The sequence below is a fragment of the Suricata suricatta genome, chromosome 1 (assembly GCF_006229205.1).
Source record: "Suricata suricatta isolate VVHF042 chromosome 1, meerkat_22Aug2017_6uvM2_HiC, whole genome shotgun sequence".
Lineage (NCBI taxonomy): Eukaryota > Metazoa > Chordata > Mammalia > Carnivora > Herpestidae > Suricata > Suricata suricatta.
The window spans coordinates 80,754,736-80,778,944 of NC_043700.1; the positions used below are offsets into that span (position 1 = coordinate 80,754,736).

General features: G+C 41.2%; 2 protein-coding genes across 4 annotated transcripts in view; one reads left to right on the forward strand and one right to left on the reverse strand.

Moving 5' to 3' along the window:
* ELMOD2 (ELMO domain containing 2) overlaps nt 1–8,576 on the reverse strand; it is a 29,379-nt gene extending 20,803 nt beyond the window's left edge. Inside the window, exons 1-3 of one of the 3 annotated variants that reach the window (XM_029940768.1) lie at nt 8,429–8,576; nt 7,143–7,290; nt 5,242–5,270 (exon numbers count right to left, since the gene is read on the reverse strand). In XM_029940768.1, coding sequence (XP_029796628.1) covers nt 5,242–5,270; nt 7,143–7,284 — 171 coding nt within the window. In that variant the 5' untranslated portion in view covers nt 7,285–7,290; nt 8,429–8,576. Of the gene's footprint in view, nt 1–5,241; nt 5,271–7,142; nt 7,291–8,383; nt 8,403–8,423 lie in introns of those variants that run through there. The other 2 variants (XM_029940756.1, XM_029940761.1) reach the window with 2 other exon arrangements.
* A 12,494-nt stretch (nt 8,577–21,070) lies between these two features.
* The window catches only part of MGAT4D (MGAT4 family member D), a 53,357-nt gene continuing 50,218 nt past the window's right edge, over nt 21,071–24,209 (forward strand). Inside the window, exon 1 of the mRNA XM_029940791.1 lies at nt 21,071–21,212. Within this exon, the coding sequence (XP_029796651.1) occupies nt 21,119–21,212 (94 nt within the window). The 5' untranslated portion in view covers nt 21,071–21,118. The remainder of the gene's footprint in view (nt 21,213–24,209) is intronic.

The following is a 24,209-nucleotide window of genomic DNA, read 5'->3' on the forward strand; positions in this document are numbered from 1 at the left end:
TCTTCCTACTTGATTTTCTAGGAGTTTATGTTAATAGTGGTATTATTTCTTCGTAAATGTTTAATAAGAGTTCACTAGTAAGGGAGAGTTTTTAGTGCAAAATTTTTTAACTATAGATTCCATTTGTTAAGTATATGGATATTTATATTTTTAAATTTCTTGTGTTAGTTTTGATAAATTGTATTCTTCAAGGACTTTGTCCATTTCATCTAAGCTACAGAATTTATTGGGATAAATTCATAGTATTCCCTTATACTTTAATATCTGTAGTCTGATGCTTCCTCTTTCATTCCTGATATTGGTAATTTGGGTTTTCTCTCTTTCTTGATCAGTATTCCTAGAGGGTTATTAATATCACTAAGAATCAAATCTTTTCAAAGAATCAATTTTTGAGTTTGTTATTTCCTATTTTTGTCTGTTTACCATTTTGTTAATTTATCTTTTTATTATATCCCTTCTTTTCCTTACTTTGGGTTTAATTTGCTCTCTTCTAGTTTAAGGTATAAGCATAGATCATTAATTTAAGGCCTTTAAAAGCTGTTTAGGTGTACTCCACATTTTGATATGTTATCATTCAGTTCAATTTTTTTTTTAATTTCCCTATGACTTCCTTTCCAATTCATGGGTTAAATTCCAGGTATTTGGGAATTTTCTAGATGTCATACTTTTCTTCCTTCTCAGTACTATAGGAGACAGAAAACATATTCTGTATAAGCTCAAGCCTTTGAAACTTACTGAGACTTAAAGAATCACGTATTGATATATCTATATAAATATTCCATGTGTACTTGAGAATCTGCATTTTGCTTTTGTTGGGTGTAGTAGTCTATAAACGTCATTTAGGTCAAGATGGTTAAAGGTGTTGTTCAAATGGCATATATCCTTTCTGACTCTTTTGTCTTTTTGTACTGTCAAGTATTGAGAAGTGTGTTGTTTCCAGCTAAAATTGTGGATTCATCTACTTCTCCCTTTAGTTGAGTCAATTTTTCTTCAAGTATCTGGCAGCTCTGTTAATAAGTGCATACATTTTTAATATGTTATATTTCTTGATAAATTAACCTTTTTATCATTACAGAAAAATATTTAGTCACTAATAATAGTCCAAATTTATATTTTCTGGAACAAAGACACAATAGCTTTTTTATGCTTATTGTTTGCATGGTGTATCCTTTCCTTTCTATTTGTTTGTGTCTTTGTGTCTTTATATTTAAAGTGTATTTCTTGAAACAATATTCAGTTAATTGGTTCTTACTTTTTTATCCATCTGTCAATCCCTGGCTTATTCTCTACCTTTTTGGTAGGTCTGCTTCCTCATCAAAAACAAAATAGCAGCCTGGATGGAGGATAAATATAAATCATCACAACATTTTCTACGTTCTCATGTACCCCACCATTTTGAAGATATATTAGTAGTATATAGTACTGAACTATATACTACTTAGAGAGTTTCTGAGGTCAGCAATTCTAAAACTCTCTTTTTTTAACCTCAAACCATGTAAGCACCCAAAGACCATTTTCCCAATATCATTTACTTTTTACTAAAGAAAAACTAGTTGATAGTATGAGAACAAATATGAATCACTTATCATATATTTTGTAAAGGAAAGTTATATATGCTTATGCCTATAATTTTATTATGAAAACATGTGATGAACATTAAAGCAATATACACCTACCTTGATAGATTATAAAATACATGTTTAACGCATATTCATAGGCAGCAAATATCAACAGTGAGTTTCACTATGCAAACAAATTTGGGGGGACTATACATACATTTGTGTTTGTATACAGTGTGTGAACATCTTGTTTTTGAACCAGTGTGCTTATGTGGTTCAACCTTATATACTTAAAGGTTAGGTACTTAAAAGTCTAGCTTTTGCAAAATTAGAGACCAAAAAATACGCAAATATGCATCACTATAGCAATGGACCCATAGACAATTAAACTGATGCCATAAAACTAATTTATTATTCAATAGCTAGAATGTTATCATTATTATTTAAAAGCTAAGACAGCAGTTGCAATAGAAAAGAAATGGAGCCAGTCAAAAACTCTGTTAGATTGACAAAGTGTTCTTTCCCTAAATGTCAAATATTTCAAATACTTGTATATGCTTCAGTAGAGTGAAGCTTGGTAACATTACCATACATTCCACAGCAGCCACCATTTGGTTCTTAGCAGAATACTGAATTAGACTCCTCAAGTTCTAATAGTTTCCGTTGTCATTTATAAATCCCAAAGTTTAGTAAAGCTTAATATATAATTAGTAAGTAGTTCTTAGCCTAAAATACTAGCAAATGAGACTCAATTTTTAACAGTCAAGAGGGGTGCCTGGGTGGCTCAGTCAGTTAAGTGTCCGACTTTGGCTCAGGTCATGATCTCACGGTTCATGAGTTCAAATCCTCTGTCGGCCTCTGTGCTGACAGCTCAGAGCCTGGAGTCTGCTTTGGATTCTGTGTCTCCCTCTCTCTCTGACCCTCCCCCTCTCATCCTCTGTTTCTGTCTCCCAAAAATAAACAAACATTAAAAAAATTTTTTTTAATTAAAAAAAAAGTCAAGAAAAGAATTTCCACTATGAAATAGTTCATAACTCATTAAGACCATTCTATCACTGCTTTAGGAAACTGGCCTAAGTAGGTTAAATTCACTTTTATTCACAGCAGTCATCAGTAATGTTTGAGTATTTAAATACCTAAGAAGCTTTCATGTTTATTTTAAAGTTCTAAAAATCTTGTAGTGTATATCGGTCTAATCCCATTATCATTGATATTACCAATAATTACAACTCGTTGGATACTTAGTATGTACTAGGCATGCTCTTAAACTGCTTTCATATTAATATCTCTAATCCTAAAACAATCTCATGGGTATTCACACCTCCTTTTACAATAAGAAAATTAGTAATGTGCACAAAAGTCAAACAACTAGCAAATAATAAAATCAGGATTTGAACATAGACTTTTCTCATGTAGATAAAAAGGTAGATCAGGTTAGCAGAAATGTCGCAAAATCAGAATCTGATTTTACTCTACAAAGTACTTGGAAATACATAAGTGAGATGCAATGCATCCCAGAAATGGTATGTCTAAATTGATGAGACTTCCTCAACTGGTTTATTACCAGTTTATTTCTGATTTAAAACTTCAAGAAAACAAAGCTTCTGTGATTTAATTCAGTAACTATACATTTGTTGACCATCCATCCTTTTTTTTTTTTAGTATGCCCTACATAACACCATTAGCAATCTCTACTTTTTAATAATAAAACTGTAACAGTACAAATCTTTATTTTTCAAGTGGACTTTTCATAGTCAGTACATCAGATAAAAAAATGATAAACGTTATACTGCTCTTGAACTCATTACCCCACCTTAAAGTTCCTGAACACTTCAGCCTCTATTTTACCTATATTTTCGCTAACGGCCTATTCGTAAGTATATTCAACACTGGTCTTTATTTCTTTTGTATTTCCCAAACACCCTAGTGGAATGCTAGGCGGCACTCCAATTTTTGGTCAAGGATTTGACCAAGGCACCAGAGTTCTTAAAAAGTAAAATCTTAGGTAAGGTCCCACATAAGTTTGGCATGACTTTACTACACATAAAATCCTGTTAGTAAAATCCGTGACCAAAACTGTTGTTACAATCAGTTATAGTAACAATGGTTACACACCAAGCAGCTAGTTTCGGAACTTGTCTTGAGTTTCTTCCACAAGTTTTGATAGTCACTTTGTGAAACTGCATCCTAAGTTTCAATTAATGGAAGGAACCATATCGGTGGATAAGGTAAAAATAAATTTTTAGAACCAGCAGCTTATTAACTTTTTAGAACCCTACATTCTCATTAAAAGAGAAGAAGACTATTTATCACTATCTAGGATTCAGAACAAAAGAGTAGGACTCCATATTCCTGTTCCTCAATATATGGTCGTGTACATGAGTTATTCTTACCATGACCATTCATAAAAAAAGGCAGCAATTCATCAGTAAAGCACTTAATCTATAGGTCACTTTCCTGAACATAACAGATATGCTTGCAACATTCAACAATGTCCATTTACTTTCTGGTACAAATTGGTAACTCTTATCAATATCACTAGACAATAGCAAGTTGACAGTTTTTGACTTTTTTATCCACATTGTACACCATGACCAAGTACACACATACCTATGGATATCTAAAATATAAACAGATGCACACACACAGATAACAAATATTGGAATTTCATGGAACAATACTTAACCTTATTATGACCAATGTTTTTTTGATTCTATTCTATTCTATTCCTTTTGTTGTTAATGCTGGCTGTGATCTACTATGGGCTTTCAAGCAATGATCTAGATGACTCATACTCTACCTTTGCCACACCAAAAATCTATATATATAGAAAAAACTGTGAACTACTATAGAAAAGTACAGCATATAGTAGACTGAATTATTGGTCCCAATTTTTCACTCCCCTATAATTAAATTATATACTCACATGCTGACCATGGCTTTATAGTGAGCACAGTGTTGTTTCTCTACTCTTTGACGTGGGTTTGGCTATGTAACCTACTTTAGCAAATGGGATGTTAATAGACATGACAGAAAGAAACTTAAAATACATCTGTGTGGTTGGATATTCAATGATCCACTGCATGAGGAGCATTCTCCAGGTATCCACTACATTTTCAACCTACGTTTCATAATGACACAATTGGAACTGACCTGAACTTGGGACCAACTTGAAGAAGAGCTTCTCCAGTTGGCCCACAGACCATGTGCAAGAAATAAACAATGTATTATTATATATGCCCCTGAGATTTTAGAAGTTTGTCACACAACAAAAGCTAACTAATGAATAGCATGACGTATGACTTATTTTAGGTAAAAATACACATGATACAGTTTTTTATAATTATCCAAAATTGCTTGCTTTTCTCCTACAGAAGAATCTATCCTAAAAACAGTTTATGAGGTTTATCTCTTGAGAACTTACTTTTTCAAAGGCTCTCCAATTTTGAGGCAAAATAAACAGCAAAACCTCATTCAAATACCTTCTTTGTGCACAAGTAGCATACTAACATAAAGAAAATGTGTCAAAAATAAAACATTACTTCTTTTTTTGAAAGAAAGAGAGAGTATGCGAGCAAGCAAGGAGCGGAGTGAGAGGGAAAGAGAGAATCTCAAGTCGGCTCTGCGCCAACGAGGAGCCCCTCGGGGAGCTCGATCTCACAACTGTAGGATATAATCCTACCTTATTCTTGGAGTATGTCAAGGAATTCTCTGAAAGAAAAAAAAAAAAGAGTGTTACCACTTATATGCTGTTTGTGAATTACTCTATAAAAACTAGAATAAATATCAAGCCAGGAATAAGTTAATAGTTTAGAAGGTAAAATTTCTACATGAATCACACAGGAAACATTTAAAACTTTTATCCTTAGAGAGAACTATATGATTCCAAGCCCCTCAATCAAACACAACCCACCAGGGCCAAAGAGGGGAGTCTGGCCTACTTTCCCCAGGATCCTGTGTTTCTATGCAAACCCCCAGGTGTCTACTAAATACTGCAAACTCATTCATGGCTGCCTCACAATTCCTTGGGTCCCAGAACCTCATCTAAATAATACGTAAGGAAAGTACTCTCTACTACATTTTTTTTTTCATTTGTTAGCCTTATGGAGGAAGCATTTAGATTTGAGAGCTAGCACGTGAATCCTACAACAAAGGGACAAAAGTGAAGAGACTTAGGTTACTTGGGTAACTATCCTCTAACAGACAAATAGAAAAATAGCTTCTCCATTCATGTCTTTTGTTTCAAGAATGACTAGAACATTTTTACTAGACTATTTAACATTTTTTCTGGTACATGTCTTAACACGCTCTTTATTCTCAGCAATTTGAAAAATTCAAGACAAATAGTTTTGCTACAAATTAATGCCTTAATATGCTCTTCCCCCATACTACAAAACATAAACCATTACTGTTAAGATTTCTTATCAAGAGGTACTTTGTTCTTAGAGCAGCCAAAAGGGCAAATCAAAAGAGCAGGCAGTAATTGAAGTCAGCCACAAAATTGTGGAAAAACCAGGGAAGTAATTAAACTTCAATCATCCAGCTGCCCTGAGGCTTACTCCCTCCTTACTTCTCTCCTCCTTCCCAAGTTGCCTTGGATACCAACACCCACTCCCCCAGATCTCACAGAGGTGGATTTCTTGGTCAAAGCACACTTGTTCAACACAAAGGAGGATTTGGTTAAGTCATGATTTTCCCCTTAACACAGTGAACATGAACTGTAACCAATTCCTGGTCTCCCTTACTCTGGTCACAGTGATGACCTCAACCATATTTCTCTCTCCTCCGTGTTCTAATTTAAAGCAATATTTTCAATTAAGCATTGAAAGCTGATGAATTTTCCAAGGTAATAGAGCACCACTGTTCAACAGAAAAATAAGGCAAGCCGAAATGAGCCACATGTGTGCTTTAAAAAAATTTCCAGTAGCCACATTATAATCAAAGAAACACGTAAAATTTTATATACTTTAACCCAATATATCCAAAATACCATTTCAACATATAATACAATTATTGAGATTTTTCTATATTCCTTTTTCATATAAAGGCTTTGAAACCCAGTGTATATTATATACTTCTGCACATCCTAATTCACACTAATCGCATTTCAAGGGCTCAATAACCACATGTGGCTGCTGGCTATAACACTGGACAGTGCAGACTCTGAATGCAATAATCTTTACCTGGGATCACTAGATACCTCTTACTGTTCTTTTGTGAATTACGTAAGCTACTAGAAGACTGGTGAAAGATGCTGACTATAAAAATTCAGACACTCAGTCTTCCCCACCAGTTAAGTGAAAATTTCAAAGGGCATAGAAATATAGAAATCTTCTCTGGAAAATAGGTTGCAACTCTAATCTGAGGTAAAAGTTATCAATTTTACAAGCCAGAGAAGATCATTCTTTGTACAGGAGTGGAATAATAAGGTTTCTTTTTCTATTAAATAATACAGTTTTAGAGCTGGAATCATTGAAATCCAGATTCCAAAGATTAAAAAACTAAGGTGAGTGTAACTGTCACTATGAATATGAGAAAAAAATCTTCATTCAGAGTTAATCACCCTTTTCCAAATAACATTACCTATCCTGTGTGTCCTTTGTGCACCTACATAGGTATCAAAAATTCGCTGCAATTCACACTTTCCGGTCATCTGTCGTAGGAGCCATTTCATCCAAAATCGAAAAAAGTGCCCATAGAAGAACTCCCACAAAGAAATAAACATTGTTTCCTGGAGAAGGAAATATATGACAGATTTAATGACTTTAAATTCGATTTTAAAATGGAAAAAAAATTTTACAATTTATCCAACTCATCAAATCCCAACCTATACCTATGATGTTATTCTACTGGGTCAACTTTGTAGCAGTATTTAGGCATGTAAGAAAACAATCACAGATGTAATAAGTACCATTCAGATCAATTAAATGATGTATGGTCAAAGGCCAATTTATCACTTTTCAGGAATTAACTGTAAAAATCAAACTACTTACTTAGATTCAAGTCCCCTATGTTCTCATCTTTGAGAATGGGGCTCAACAGTTCAAGAACAAAAGGGACTCAACTTAGCAACAATTAAATCAAATATGCCTTATTTTCTGAATTGTTTGTATGAAGAAGAGTTCTTTTAACCCCTCTGTATAATTCTAGTTACATCCGTCCCAGAGTCAGGGGATTCCAGCAAAAACACTACATATGGCTTACAAATTGAAGTATCTAAGTTGAGCACAACGTAGATCACACCTTGGCTAATAATTGATTTTCACCCAACAGGTGAAAGGCAGAAATACTAAGAATAGTAAAAAAACTACACCCTCAACAAAAACTAATCTTCATGCCATTAGAAAAATCTTGCGCTCCTATATGAAGCGGGGGCGGGAGGGACTACGAGTAGCTACTTTAAAATAAAAACGCTGATCTCCTTCCTGCCTTCAACATTCCCATAGATACATCATCTCTAGACTACGGTCTGTGGGACTGTCAAATTTGAAATCCCCGCAGGCCAGTGCAGAAGCAGCGCCCACCATCAGAGATCGGCTGAACTGTTACTATAAAATGACTCTAACTAGTCCCCGCTCAACAGGACAAAAGAAACAGGAACTGCCAAGCGCAGGGAACACAAGCCTCGAGGCGCTTGAGCTCCCCAGACCTCGGGGAGTGGCTGCGCGGAGCCCCCCCTTCCGGAGCCTGGCCGAGCCCAGGTCGCGCTGGCCGCGAGTGGGAAGGTACGGCTCGCACAAAGCCCCGCCGGCCTGGGCACCCCACGGTTTTCCTTGGGACACCGAGGGGCTCAAGCACCCCGCGCGCCCTCAGCGCAGCCGCACCGAAGCAGCGCGGGGCGAGAGGAAAAGAAACAGCAGCCACCTCACAGGAGCGGAAGAACTAGGGGGAAACGCTGGAGCTGCCTCGGTTTCCCCAACTGCAAACAGCCGGCAACGGAAACGACGCTACTCGCGGAGCGCTCCCTGCAAGCACCGCGACCCGGAAGTGGGGGGGGGGGAGGCCGCGAGAACGCCTTTCCCGGGACACTGCCCGCCCCCGCCCCTCCGGCCACAACGATTGGTCCGAGCTCCACCAATTGCGAACGCTAAAAGAGGGGGCGCTGAATCGCCGGCGTGCGTGCTCGGATTCTACAGACGCCCAGCGGTTTCCCTGGCAACGGCTGCCTGGAGGCAAGTCCAGCGCCAAAGGTTGGTCTCAAAGTGCAGCTCTGAAGGTTTTTCTCGCCTTTAACCGGTCATTTCCGCTGATTGAAACTGTGTACTCCACGCGCGGAAGAAACAGGGTACTTTTGGTAACTTTCAGAGCACCGAGGTTACAAAAGCGCTTTCACCTACCTCAATCTTAATCTTGCGAAGTAATTATTGATAGTCCTACTTTATAATGAGGAAACAGTATTTACGTTTCATGACTTGCCCATGGCTAATACAGTATGGCAAAAAAAGGAGAGTTCTATATGTCGAGAAAAGGAATTTGAACTTTGTCCTAAACCTATGAGTTTCTGTAGAGGAATATTACAGGCACTAGAAATGCAAGTGCAAAGGCCCTAAACCAGGAATATATTTCATAAATTGGAGGAATAGCAAGAAGGCCGTTATGGCTGGAGGAGAAAGGACAAGGGGAGAGCAGAATATTAGTTCAAAGGACAACTTCCATTGAGAAATGACTTACCGGACCCACCCACAAGTCCTGATCCCTCTGCCCCTTTTCTCAAAATCAACCAGTTTTTTGTTTATACCTCCAGGAATGTTTAATGCAGTGTGTGTTTGTATCGTCCCTGCATCCCTTTGTTAACACAAGTTGAAACAGCAATACACACTTTCCCAGACTTCAATCAACATATTTTTTAAAAAGTACTCAATTGTAAGAAATTAGACATGTGAAGGTTGAAGCCATCATCTCTGCTCCATGAAAGCAACCAACAATCAATTTGGCTATGAAATCTGGCCATCTACTATACAATAAAATCATAGAATCTTAGATATTGAAGGGAACTTAAAGGTCATCTCAATGCATACTTTTTATTGCACATAAAAAGATTCAAAAAGGCAAAGTACACAGCTAATTTGGCAAGTTAAGAAGTAGAAACAAACTTCTATTTCAAGGCTCTCCCAATTATCACACAAGATCTTTATATGATTTAAAGTGACATAATCCTGTAGTACAATTATCTACAATCATTGTACCTTTTAAATTTGCTATGCTGAGAGCAGGGCATTTAGAGGAACTGTTGCCTTATCTCCATGCTGCCCCTCGGCCCACTTCTGTCCATGTTTTTCTCCAAGAGAAAGTAACGGAAACCTGTTTGGTTAGAACCTGAAAAGTTGATGGAACTGCATTTATTGGAAGCAAGGTCATTGTACATTAAAGTGTCATGTGCATATGATTGCCTTTTCTCTTTTCCACTAGTTCACTTACATGTAACTGGAAGATATATTAAGCCCTTCTTGTCTCTCAGAAAGATTGGCCTTTTCTCTTTCTCTCTTATTCTCTTTGGTTTTCTTTTTCATTATGGCTGGCTAAATGGTATTGAGATTAGAATCTGGCTTTAAGGAGAAGGTGGAACCTGCTTAGATCTCTGAACTAAGCTGTGTGCCCCACCCGGCCCTATCAAATCACCTACATGGAAAACAAAGACTACAGTGTAAGGGTGTTTGGGTATATTTTCGAGTAGTACTGAGGAATCCCTGTTTTCTTGGATTCTCATACTAAACAATCAGGTGCTACTGATTTCAGAAATTGCACGGGGCACCTGGGTGGCTCAGTCAGTTAAGTGTCTGACTTTGGCTTAGATCATGATCTCTCAGTTTGTGGGTTCAAGTCCCACATCAGGCTCTGTGCTGACAGCTCAGAGCCTGGAGCCTGCTTCAGATTCTGTGTCTCCCTCTGTCTCTGCCTCTCCCCCACTCATGCTAGGTCTCGGTCTCTGTCTCTCAAAAGTAAATAAACATAAAAAAATTTTTAGAAACTGCTTAATGGACAGGTTGTTTGGCATGACTGTTAATCAACAGCCTGTTGCAGTGTTCAGCATTTGATCCCTAAAGGACTCAAATTAAATCTCAGTGCCCCCTTTTGGAGTTTGTGAGGTCTGGAATATGGCAAATTTATAGTGAGAAGAAATATTATTTACTCCTTTCACTAAGAGTGAAATGGAGTATCTCTGTGGAAGCATTAAAAATGTTAAGGTTTTATGATTTTTGTTCTACTTCCCTAAAACTATTTTATTTTCCCTAAAACTATTTTCAATGCTATTTTAGACACTGTAATTAGGGGGAGAATACCCCCTAATTATATATATATATATATATATGTATATATTTCCCCATCTGATTCTTTTAGTGGGAGAACAAGGAAATATACAGAAGGCCAAAGCAGATTGTTTCTCATAACTACCAGTAGTGAGCTTTGCCAATGAAAAGAAAGTTTAAACTATTCACAATTAAGTTAATGCACTGGCGTGAACGTGGTGACCAGAACAAAGGAAATAAACACTGAATCAGCTCCATAAACATTGAATCAGGTCAAATGACTTATATGATTGTTTTAAAAAGAAGGGAGGGTGAGAGGGAATAGAGAAGCAGGAAACTGGACCTACAAGGGGTTCGTTAGCACATTTGGTAGTAATGGCTGAGATGAGGGAAATCTACCCCTGCATCCACCTTGCATAAGTTAACCTATCAGCTCTGTTCCAGTGATCCAGCCTGCAAGAGCTTAAAGCCAATGATGCTAAAGAGAAGTAGGGAAGTAAGGAGTGTTTACCACAGGATGGTGATTTTAATTCATCTATTAAGGCTGCGGGAGAAAATGACCATTAACTTGAGGGTCACAAAATCTTCATTTGAGCCCTGGTAGGAGGCCCAAGATTGTGTGATATTGTTAATGTTGAGCCGCAGGGGATAGTGGAATACCTTTGGGGGATTACTGAATGGTGATACAGTATGTAGCATAGCGCTAACAGGGTGCTGGAAAGGCAATTGGTGCATGCGAAAATGTTGGGATAGGTAGCACCAGAATCACCATGAAGCTAAAGATGAACAATTAAGAAAGAAAGAACTATCCAGTTCTTGACTTTACCTGAATATATAATTAGATTGGATGTGATGACGGTCCTTGTCACTACCAGCTTAAAGGCAAAAGGTTTTAAGAGACAGAGAAGTCTGCCCTTTGTGTAATTTTAACTGAACATGCAAAATGAAAGCCCTGAGAATGGCCCAAACCTTCCTTTGTAGTAAATATCGGGCAGTTTCAGATTCTGGAAGGACACAGAAAATCTCACCTTTTATTGGCCAATGAGAGCAGAAGAGCTAATCTCCACTAAGGCTTTGTATTAATCTTCTGTGACTGAGCACCAAAAAAGAAGGGTCTTGAAAACAACGTATTAACTATCACGATTTCAACGAAGTAGTTCCCATGATTTAAATAAGTGTCTGGGGGCGCCTGGGTGGCTCAGTTGCTTAATAAGCATCCGACTCTTGATTTTGGCTCAGGTCAGGATCATATGGTTGTGGGATTGAGCCCCATGTTGGGCTCAGTGCTTACTACACAGAGCACTCTCTTCTTCTTTTTCTTCCCCTCCCCCCTCAATATAAAGAAATAAATATATATTTTTAAAAGAACAAAAACCGAAACAAGTGTCTGTTGTGCCAGACATTGTGAAAACTGTAAGAGGTTCAACAAGCTAACTGGGACTGGTAGTTTTCGTGATCATTTCAGCCGGTTCTCAGATCCCACTCGGAGAAATCAGGTACAGTTTGCTTATCCATGAGGAGGAATGTAATATCTGTGTAGGGTCCTTCCCCAAGACATCGGACCTCTTCAATTCACTGCCACAATTGATGAGATTGGATTTAGATATGGCCACCATCAAAATGAAGCTAATTTATTGTATTGATGACATTATGACCATTCACCCTTTGGAGGAAGGAATTGAGAAGATTTGAGATAAGTAATGGCAGATACGACTACCCTAATGGTTCATCAACCCAGATACAATTCAGCACTTATCACAACCAGTGAGATTTCTCAGCATAACTTTGGGCTACCAGAGGTATTCTATGAATAGTAAATAAGAAATAACTCTCTCTCCAGGACTCTGCCAATTAAAAAAAAAAGCACAATACCTTTATGAACTATTTGGGAAACTATGAAAAATATATAATGGGCAGTGTCCTACATATGCTCTGACACCTTACGATTCTAATACATCCACAGATAATTTTACAAGTTTCTGATGCCAGAATACAAGCAAATTAGAAGCTTTGAATAAGATGTAAATAATACTGCCGCCTTGTGGCGACCACTGGGATATTTTTGCTCAAAAAGTTCCTGATGGTGGCGCTAGAGAGCCGGTTTGCCGGCATGATGTTGGGCTCCAATGAAAACAAACCCCACAACCTAAAAGGAGCGAATTAAGATCTGAACTACCGCTGATATCATATGGGTAATAACGGGGAAAAAAGGTTGTGATAAAGAGGAAGCTGCACAACAAAGTTCTCAAATAGAATGGAATTCGTATCCCCCTGAGGTCAGAGGTCCCTTGAGGAGTTACATCACACCCATGACCAAGTAGCATCTCGCATTAGGACTAATTCACAGTTCATTTCTCTTGCTGAACAGTCTAAACCCCATGCCTTTCCTTCCTTTTTCTTTTTTTAAATTTTTTAACATTTATTTATTTTTGAGAGACAGGCAGAGACAGATCATGAGCAGGGGAGGGTCAGAGAGAGAGGGACACACAGGATCAGAAGCAGGCTCCAGGTTCTAAGCTGCCAGCACAGAGCCCGATGCGGGGCTCGAACCCACAAACCTCGAGATCATGACCTGAGCCAAAGTCGGAGGCTCAACCGTCTGAGCTATCCAGGCGCCCCCACCCCCATGCCTTGCCTTTCAACAAAATAAAACAAGTTTCTTAAAAACAAAAACAAGTTTCTTGGTTTATATGACCATGGGGGAAGAATTTAGGTTTTTACTTCAGGGCAATATTGCACATTTAAATGGTCATAAGCCAGTAACCAGAGTCTACTTCGGATCATCTTGTTCTTTCTCTGACTCAAAAATAAATTAACATAAAAAAAAAGAAAAAGAATGGAGTGGTTCAGGAGGGGTATGGAATGCCAAGCTGATGCCCTGCCATTTTCTAGATATAGCCACGTAATTTAAGTAGGTATGGTGATGCCAGAAACACACAATAGTGCTTGGAATAATGACATATTCCATGTGTCTTTTACCTGTGCCACTAATGTCGTAAAAGACTGTTGAGTGCTAATAACAACAGCAACAAAATTAGCCATTTGAAGATGGCATTCAGAAAAATCTCCTGGGCAAAAGGGTCTAAGCATAAAAAGCCAGTGAACTGTGTAGGATTAATTACTATTTGTGGGGTTTTGTTTTGTTTTGCTTTTTTGAGAGACAGAGACAGTGTGAGCAGGGGAGGGTCAGAGAGAGAGGGAGGCACAGAATCTGAAGCAGACTCCAGGCTCTGAGCTAGCTGTCAGCACAGAGCCCGATGCGGGGCTCAAACCCACGAACCATGAGATCATGACCTGAGCTGAAGCTGGATGCTTAACCAACTGAGCCACCCAGGCGCCCCTACTATTTGAAGTCCCTACAGGATCCAAATGAGTTTGACAGTTATTCTATCTTGGACTAAAGTCCAAACAAACACTGTCAAGTGCTATTTGGTCCCCTATAATACCTCTCTCTATGTGGGGTGTCTCGATAGGATGATTCGGGGGACACCAAATGTGGGGGCGCTCTGATCCGGTGAAGGCTGGTGATGCGGGTGGTGAAAGAATTCACCTAAAGCCAAAATAAAGATATAAAAGTATATTAAATACACTGCAAGGAGTAGTGGACAGGACAGCAAAGGAGAGACTGTGACAGGTGGTGGTGAGGGCCCACAGTTACAGGGGAGAGTAAGGGAGTATGGGGACACGGGGAATTTTCCCTTCTTTTGGGAATCTTAGGAATGGTGCCTGGTTGTAAGTGGACAGTTAGGGCCGATGGCTCTTTCGAGGTGGGTCACTTCATGAGCCTGTTTGCATCCAGCTGGGTGATTACCGTGGCCCTTGCTCTAAACTCTGGGCCAAAGAATGCTTCTACATTCCAGCGTGCAGAACTAGCCCCCTTCCCTAATTCCAACATGACACAGACATTCCAAATTTGTTGCCACCTATAAAGTCACTGTTAAATTGATGCTAGAACTGGTAATTGACATTATTGAAAATACTATGTAAAGATATGGAGGGCTGGTTGGATCAGTTAGGTGAATGTGTGTTTTGTCCCACACCGAGGGGTAGTAGAGGAGGATCGGTTTTGAAAAGGTTTTTGGGTGCTGGAGATGGGTACAATTCTGGCCACCAATTCCAGTGTATAGGGGTTTTTCCCACACCACCAAGCAATGCTTAGACACCTGCTGGGTGACCTACGGTTCCATTCAATTTGGTTGCTGCCTACCTGGACACAGTGTCAGATCTTACAGGGCTCAGTCCTACATTACTGCTCGTCACCCACTACTGCTGACACCACTTGAAAGTTGTCACCTGTGCTTCTGACCTATCCTCATAGAGTTTCCAAAGACCCCCTCCTTAGGTTGGATTAATTTGCTTGAGCAGCTCACAGCACTCAGAGAAACATTTTATTTACTGGTTTGTTGTAAGGGAATATAACTCAGGAAGAGTCATATGGAAGAGAGCTCAGTGTGTGGAAAAGAGGCATGAAACTTACACGTTCTCTGAGTGCTCCACTTCCTGTCATCTCCACACGTTCTCCAACCCAGGAACTCTCCAAATTCCGTCCTTTTTTTGTTTCATTTTTAAAAATTTATTTATTTTAAGAGACAGAGAGAGTGTGCAAGCAGGAGAGGGGCAGAGAGAGAGGGACAGAGAGAATCCCAGGCAGGCTCTGTGCTGTCAGTGCAGAGCCTGATTCTGGGCTCAAACTCACAGACTGTGAAATCATGAATTGAGCCAAAACCCAGAATCTTAACCAACTGAGCTACTTAGAGTCCACCCCCAGCTCGCCCCCGCCCATCTTTTGTTTTTTTATGGTGCCTTCATTACATAGGCACAATTGATGAAATCTTTGGCCCCCTTGGTGATTTTTACTCAATCTCCTGCCCCTTTCCTATCCCCAGAGGTCAGGTCCAACACCCCCCACACCCTGCCTTACTTAGGTGCTTTCTAAAAGTGACTTCATTAACATAACAAAAACCACTCACCATTCCTCACCTTAGGAAATTCCTAGGGTTTTAGGAGCTCTGTGCCAGGACTGGCTGAAGACACAATATATATTTCTTATTATAAATCACAATATTGCAGTGGGAGTGAAGAGTGGAGGATGGTGCTCTGACAGAACTCTCTCTGACAGAACTCCCTTTTTTAAACATTGTATTGGATCCCATGTTTAAGGGATCAACTCTACCCTTGGAAGATCCAGTAGAAGGGAGAATGGCTGCCCAAGACACAATCTCCATTCCTTTTGACATAAATGTGCATATTTATAAAAAGCGTTTGTTAATTTATTTGACAAGAAAGAGAGAGTGTGTGAGCCAGGGAGGGCCAGAGAGAGGGAGACAGAGGATCTGAAGCAGGCTCAGTGCTGACAGCACAGAGCCTGATGCGGGGCTCAAACCCACGAACCATGAAATCATGACCAGAGCTCAAGTTGGTTGCTTAACCGACTGAGCCACCCAGGCGCCCTAAGTGTGCATCTTTTTAAAGAACCCCCTGTGTTGGATAGTGACTTCATTACAGGAGGGTGGGAGAGACCCTGTTCCTTGTCTCAAGGATGCAAAGAATGAATCTGGAGGGCAACAGAGAGTGGTGAGCAAAGCGGTAGAGTTTATTGAGCTAAAGTATAAAGCTCTCTCAAGAGTGAGAGGGGTCCTGCCTGGGTAGCCGCAGGGGATTTCTGTCCCTGAACTTTTATTGGCTCTTTATCAGAAAGACTCCACTCAGGACACCTCATCCAGGCAGGTCTGGAATACATTTATCCTTCCTCCCCCCATCAACCCCCCTCTGCTTCTTCAGCCTCCAGATTGCTGCTGCCTCCCAGAGGCTCCCTTTCTTTCGGGCCTCATGTTAACCCTTTCTTTCCCTACTCAGCTTCACATCATGTGGCCAAACAAGGATTGGCTGTAGGTCTCACTCCCTTTCTCCCAGTCCCCCCATAGAGTGACTTGAGCGGCAAGCCTCCCACTTCTTCCTGGGCACGGACAAAGGGGAGGCCCTAGCAAGTTCCCTACTGCTGCTCTTTTTGTGGATTGAGAGTGTGGCTGACCCGAGGACCTTGCCTGGGGAGACCAGGTTTATACTCTGACAGGCGATAAATGGAAAAGAGGTGATATTTTAAAAGAAGGAGAACAAATAAATGATGATGCTTGGGAAAGAGACTGTCCTTCTCAGTGCTTGAGCATGTCTGAGAGTAAGAATACTTGTAGTGATTTCTCTCAGATGTGAAGCTATATCGTGGCTGATGATGGGAGAAGCCCTAAGAGCCTTTCTCCTGGATTGAAGCTGATTTCGGCGTCTGGCTCGAAAACTCTGCCAGGGTAATCTGGAGAAAAACTGTGACACAGGACCCCTCCACCCTTGCCCCAATGGGAACAGAGCGGCATTGTCATTTTGGGTTGTGGTGAGCTATTCTTGTTTTTCGGCCACTTTTCTAGGTGCCCTATGTGGTACCCGTGCAGCTTCCTGGTTTTTGTCGGGACCCAAGACAAGGTCTTGTCCTTGTTCACTCCTTCCAGGGACGGTGAGGCTTCGCCAGCCTACTTGATGCTTTTGTGTGCATTGGCATAAGATGCGCTCCTTGCTCTGAACTGAACTAAGCCGGCACCAGAACGCAGGTGGGGCACCTCACCTGGATGGGCCCCTTTGGGAGGATTACAGCCTTTCAAGTCAGAGACTGGAAGCTTTTTTTGTGTGTTTTGTTTTGTGTCGTTTTTGTTTTTGTTTGCCTAACCAGGCCCATCTTGTACATTCAGGGGTAGGAAATAAATTTTTATAAATATTGTTAACTTCTAGAATATAATTACCAGGGCATATAATGGAATCCCCCTCGTTGGTGGCAGAGAATGTCTTTATTAAATGGATATTTTGGGGGCGCCTGGGTGTCTCTGTCATTGAAGCATCCAAATTTAGCTCGGGTCATGATCTCACAGTTCGTGGGTTCAAGCCCCGCATGGGGCTCTGTGCTGACAGCTTGGAGCCTACTTCAGATTTTGTGTCTCCCTCTCTCTGCCCCTCCCCCACTCACAGTTTCTCTCTCTCTCAAAAGCAAATAAACATTTAAAAAATAATTAAAAAAACATATAGGTATTTAGGGATGGTTTGGGCAAAGAGAATAAACTGGGCAATCGATACCTTTTTTCTAAGTCCAACCTGTGATTCCGGGCAGCACTATTAGTATGCAGTATTTCTCAAAGTGCTATCTCTTGGACCAGCGGCCTCGGTACCATCTGGGACTTGTGAGAAATGCCAAATTTGGAGTCCAAGCCTTATCCGCTGAATCGGAAACAGAGGGTGGGCCCAGAAATTCGCCTAACAAGGTTTCCAGGTGATTCTTGTTTAAGAAGGACGGCTCTCCTAGATGACCCATCAAAGTCCCTTTCAGTACTGTCTGTTTTCCTGAATTGTGCTGAGCAGATGGCACTCACCCTGGGCTCAGATGACTTATTTCTAAATCACCTGAAACAGAAAATAGGACCAGGACAACTGGCATTTTATCAAGTTATTATCTTTCAGACTGTTTTCACCTTAAGGATCCCACATTTATACAAGACTAGAAAAATCTGTCCCCACTAGTAAGCTTATTCTTCTGTGCTAATAACAGTCGAGAGACCACCATTTAGACTGAAGTTAATTCTAGGACCCCTGATGGCTGTAATGCTGGTAATACCCCCACAGGATACTCTTCCCATCCCTGTTATTATTCCCATAAATATTCCTATAAATATTTAGTAATTGTTTAGCCTGGCAATTCTCTACTTCCCTCATGGTCTCAATGTGTCATATTTAGAAAACAAATCACAAAAGGGAAGTGCAAAGATCCTGAAAACGCTACTGCGTTCCTTGCTGCATTTCCTGGAGCGATACTTATCGTTGGCCTGAATGGTAGCAGGCAGTGACGAGTGGCTAGTTGTGAACACAGGCCAGTTGTACTATAGGCTTGTGTTTCAGCCAAGGCCTTTCATCTGTAAAACACCCTCAAATGCACAGTGGAGAATATGATATGGAAATATGTAAGGCATCATCTTTTTCATTCAGGGACTCATGATGTGGCAAAGGAAATAAAATACATGCATAACAGATAAGTGTCCCAAGAGAGGACCCAAGAGCTACAAGCTTTCAAAGAGCACAGAGACTTCTTTATATATGAGTGATCAATGAAGGCTTCATGAAGTGACATTTCAGTTAAGTCCTGAATACCTTAAAAAGGTAGGAATATGAGTGTGTGGGGTGCAGTCTGTGTTTGAGCATGAAGGAGGCAGAGCCAAGAACCAGCAGGTGACTATTTGCAGCTCCAGTACCTAGTTCAGTGACTGGGACAGAGTAGACGGTCAATCAATATTATGTATTCTGATTCAGAGACAAATCATTGACTGGTTATCAAGGTTTTTGGATTTTCCTTTCTTTGGAAAAAAGACAAAAGAAAAAGAACTAAAATATAAAAATCGGAGAACACATGCTGATTTCAAAAGCATTAAGATGTGAGAGCAAAATGCTTTTCTGAATCTTGAGAACATGGTATTTGGTGAGTTTGAGTGCAGTAGAACTTTTGAGTACCAAATTAGAGGCATATCCGTAGCTGGGATAGATACAGCAGCTAGAGAGGCAGATGGAATTTGATTGTGTAAGATCCTCGATTCCAGGACTTTTCACTTTTAACAGTTGGTGGAGGATTTTTTTTTTTTTTTGGTGGAGGATTTTTGAGTAGGGAGTCTGCTGTCAAAAAAAATAATTAGAATTAGTGAGAAAATGAATGCTGCTCTGATGAGCAACAGAAAACCGAAATGTATTGAGCATTACAGAATGGCAAGAAATATGCTAACTGGTTTTGAATGTGATTTAACTAAACAGCCGTGGACAGATACTCATCCCAACTTTCTGTTGAGGAACCCTAGCTCGGAGAGGATTAAAAACTTTCCCTGCCATCGTTTGCTTTCCAACAAAACGCTGACAAGTGTGAAACTGGAGACCAAGTAAGAGGACTATGAGATACTGAATTTGGAGATATCTGTGCTGCATAGCTTCTTCCCACATGTCTGTCTACTTTACATCTTTCTCCATCCCACTCCATATCCCAGGAGGCCGTTCTTAAGATCTAATATACTGCACAGAACTTCCTTGCCTTCTGGCTTCCAGTAGAGCTTAGCTAATGGGAGGTGCTGGCATGGGACCAAAGGGATGAAGGAGGATAAAGTTGAGGGGTTCCTCCCAGCTGCCAATCCTGGGATCTGGCTGGGTCACCGCTCGACTGAGGGTCACAACTCCCGGCCATCATCACATGAGAAAATATAGCTCATAATGGCATCCTTAGGCTGGCATGTGTCCAAATCTTTCTTTTCTTTCAAGGAGCCAGAAACTAGCCCAGCCAGAGGTAAAGTCCTGGTTCCAAGTAAAATGCCTATAACCAGACAGGGACAATTAGAAGACTGCTCAGTGTGGAGAACCCAATAGCAACCCACAGTTCATGGAGCCCAAAGGGTCTCACCCTCCTGATTTTCTTACCTAGTGTTTCCCAGCCTTGGTTTGTAAAGGGCTGAGAAACTGATACCTTGAACTTGGCAAAGCTTAGCAAACCTCCCTTGCAGTGTTCATTGTATATATAACTTTTTTCTTTCACAGAAGTTGACTCCCTCATCCTTTCTGGGGAGACGGTACCAAAATATAAAAGATAAAGGGATTAAGCTGAAAGTCTGGGGTTGGCCATTTCCCACACAAAAATCTAAGCCCCCTAAGTTATTTGGGAACTTGATGGCTTTCATTTAAAGCTAAAGATACCTATTTTATTTAGGAACTTAATCATATTTTATTTATAAACTTCTCTGTGTACAAGATTTGTACCAGAACTACTTCCAGCTGTGTGACCTGTAGCTCAATTTCACAACGGCTCCTTTCTTTCAAGGGAAAAATGAGATAACAATAGCATATTAGAGACGATTATTGCCTTTAAAAAATTGGGATGTTGTGAGGATTTACTGAGGAAATACATGCAAACTGCTTAGCCTAGGGTCTGGCACAGAAGTCACTGCTACAGAAAAATAAAGTAACAGTCACTGAGCACCCACCACTGTGCCGGGCAGTGGAGAGCTTTCCCATAGTTTTGGCATTTAACTACCAGCAGTCCTAGCACAGGGTTCTGGAAGCTCAGCGCTGAGCCAAACGACAGGCGTGCTGCGGTCCTCACGGACACAGCGCGGGGCAGGGGGCGCGGGCGGGCGGGGGGACACGCACCCAGGGGCGCAGGCGCGGCGGCGCGCGCTCATCCTCCGCTGCGGGGGCCGCTGCTCGTCCCCTCACTCGCCGCGCTGCTGCCGCCCCCCTCAGGCCAGCTCCATGAGGACCAAGCACGTGAACGTGCTTTTCGCGCTGACCGCCTTCGTGCTCTTCAGCTTCTCCTGCTTCTGCATCTCCAGGATGACTCAAACCAGTAAGCTGCGGGGGGGCTTCTCCGCCCCGTTTCCCGCCTCTCCCGCTTCGGGGGCGCCCGGTGGAAGAGTAGGGGGCGACGTGAGAGCCCGACACTGTCGCCCGTTCTCGTATGAGGTGTTTCACAGTTGTAGCCTCCCCTCGCCCCTGTCCGACCGACCGGCGGTTAAGCTGTAACTGACGCCCCTAGTCTAACCTGCGGCCGCGACTCCTACCAGGTGCGCGCGAACGCATTGGCCTGCGGGGACTTCCGACGCCCTGCTGCCTGCACTGGGTTTCCCTCCCAGGATTCTAGGGTCCAGGGTGTACCCTGCGTCGCTGCCGCCGCCGCCAGCGTCTTCCTCTTCCCCATGGTTTCCAGAAACGGGTGAATGTCTGATTAAAGAATTCTTCTTACATAGCCAACATCTTCCACTTTCGTGTTCCACAGTTAGATGATAGAGCCTTGAAGGCTCCCTAACTCTAGGAGACTAGAGCTGAAAAGAGGTGAGATGATGGAGAGAGACAACTTAGAGCGCTGGCACAGCACTTTCTTAAGAACTTTCTTAAGTGGGTCATGTGGCTTGCGTTGCAACTTTGAAACAGCAAGATTTTAATTCATTTTGTTTATGGGAGTCCCGATTTAGCTATTAAAGTGAAATTTGACCAGTGAAATTTGAACTTTAGATAAACAGTGAGTAAATTTTTAGTATAAACATTGCACGGGGGTCGGTGGGAGGGTTGGGTATGACTTCGGAGTGGCTCAGTCAGTTGAGCATCCATCTGACTCTTGATTTTGGCTCCGGTCAGGTCGTGGTCCCAGGGTTGTGGGATGGAGCCCTCCCACCCCACCTGCTTGGCGCTGAGCTTGGAACCTGTTTAGGATTCTCTCTGCCTCTTCCCCTCTCTCCTACTTGCTCTCTCTTTTTAAAAATAAAAAAAATTTTTTAATTACATGGGATATATTTATACTAAAAGATTTATTGTTCATCTCAAATTCAAATTTAACCAGATTTTCTCTATTTTATCTTTCAGCTCTTCTTGTCCAATGTCCAGTGTAACTTTTTAGCTTCCAGATAATTGGATTTTGAATTTAAGCTTAGGAATTCTGTAAATATATTAAGCCAGTCTTTCAAGATTGTCCTTAGGTTGTTTTAGGTTGAATTTTAATTATTTTTTAAATGTTTGTTTAGAGAGACCACACACAAGCAGGGGAGAGCAGAGAGAGAGAGAGAGGAAGAGAGAATCCATGCTGTCAGGCAGAGCCCAACCTGGGGCTCAAGTTTATAAACTGTGAGAGCCTGACCTGAGCCGAAATCAAGAGTGGGAGACTTAACAGACTGGCCACCCAGGTGCCCCAGATTTTCATTCTTATTAAAGACGCTTGTGACTCAGGGTTTGCACAAAGTAACCTTGGTGGTAGTGTCAAGGATCAAGTTTGGAAGTGGCTTTAGTCCTCTAATTAATACTTAATTTTGTCATGTACACACAGTACTGACCTATTCCATTTGTTTCAAAGATTAGACATGTATATTAATTTATCTGATTTATGCTACTGATCTTTAATCACTTTATACACTTTCTTTCTTTTTCATTTTCTGTAAGGAACATTATCCAAATGTGTGTTTATGTATTTTAGGACAATAAACAATTAGCACTTTTTTAACAAAAAATAAATCATAACTCATAATTTAAAAATATAAACTTTTTAATAGTAATTTTGTAAGTCAATTTAGGTTAGTAACCTCTGAAGTCATTTTAATATGGTTAATATTATTATAATGAAACTGTAGTCTTTGAACACCTGGAGAAATGGAGTGGCCATGTACTGGAATGGTGAAGGCTGGGCCAAGAGCAGATTGGGGTAAAATCAGTATTTCTGTTAAGAATATGGCGCCTATTAGACATCCTGATGAAAGTATTAGTAGCTTGGCTGTGTCGTTCTGGGTCAGGATTTGAGAGCTGTCAGCATATGGTATTTAACATTTTTTTAAATATTTTATTTATTTTTGAGGCAGAGAGAGACAGAGCATGAGTGGGAAGGGGCAGAGAGAGAGGGAGACACAGAATCGGAAGCAGGCTCCAAGCTCTGAGCTGTTAGGACAGAGCCTGACTTGGGGCTCAAACCCACAAATGTGAGATCATGACCTGGGCGGAAGTCGGAGGCTTAACCGACTGAGCCGCCCAGGCGCCCCAGCATATGGCATTTAAAGCCATGAGATTGGATGAGATCATGTAGGAAGTGGATACAGGTAAGGAAAGATTCCAAAGAATGAGCCCTGAGAAATACTAATATTTCAAAGCCACAGAAACACTAGGAAACCGAGAGAGCCAAGAAAATATTTGAAGGAGGAGAGTTTAACGGTGTCAGAAATGCTGATGAAGTCCTTCAGTACAGTAAGAAAATCCCATCCACCCGTCATCCTTAAAGTCTTCACTCTTGCATTATTGGTGAATGCTGCAGCCCCTTGTCTGCAGGCTGCAGTCTGAATACATACTTCATTCATCCCGGGCCACCACGGAAGACCACTGAGGTACGTGTTTTTACCAGTGCCTGTCACGGACTTCCAGTGTCCTGTCTCCTCTGGCAGGTAGTAGGCTATCCCTGCACTTCGGCCCCAGTAGGGCACAGAAGCCCATGTCGGGCAGATAACCGATTCCAGATCCTCTCTTGAGAGTGTGTTTCCTGAGTAATGCAGCGTTTAGTGCCGCTGCCCATCTGCTCGCTCCATCCCTGGCAAAGCCAGCGCCTGCCTGCCGCTGCCAGTGACAGTGGTGGGGCTGTAGTTGGCCTGCTGCTGCCTGAACATCTGACACGCCAGCAGGAGCCAGCAGTTCGGCGGAGGAACCACCAAAAGCAGGAGGACTCCACATTTTTGCAGCCGCCAGTCCGTCCCAGCTGTGATGGGACTCCCGTTGGCAGAATGTGATGAGAGCATGGCCGGCAAGGAAATCTGGGATGAGTAACAGACTTCAGGTTTAATCAAACCAAAGAGGATCTAGAAGGGCCACATGGAGA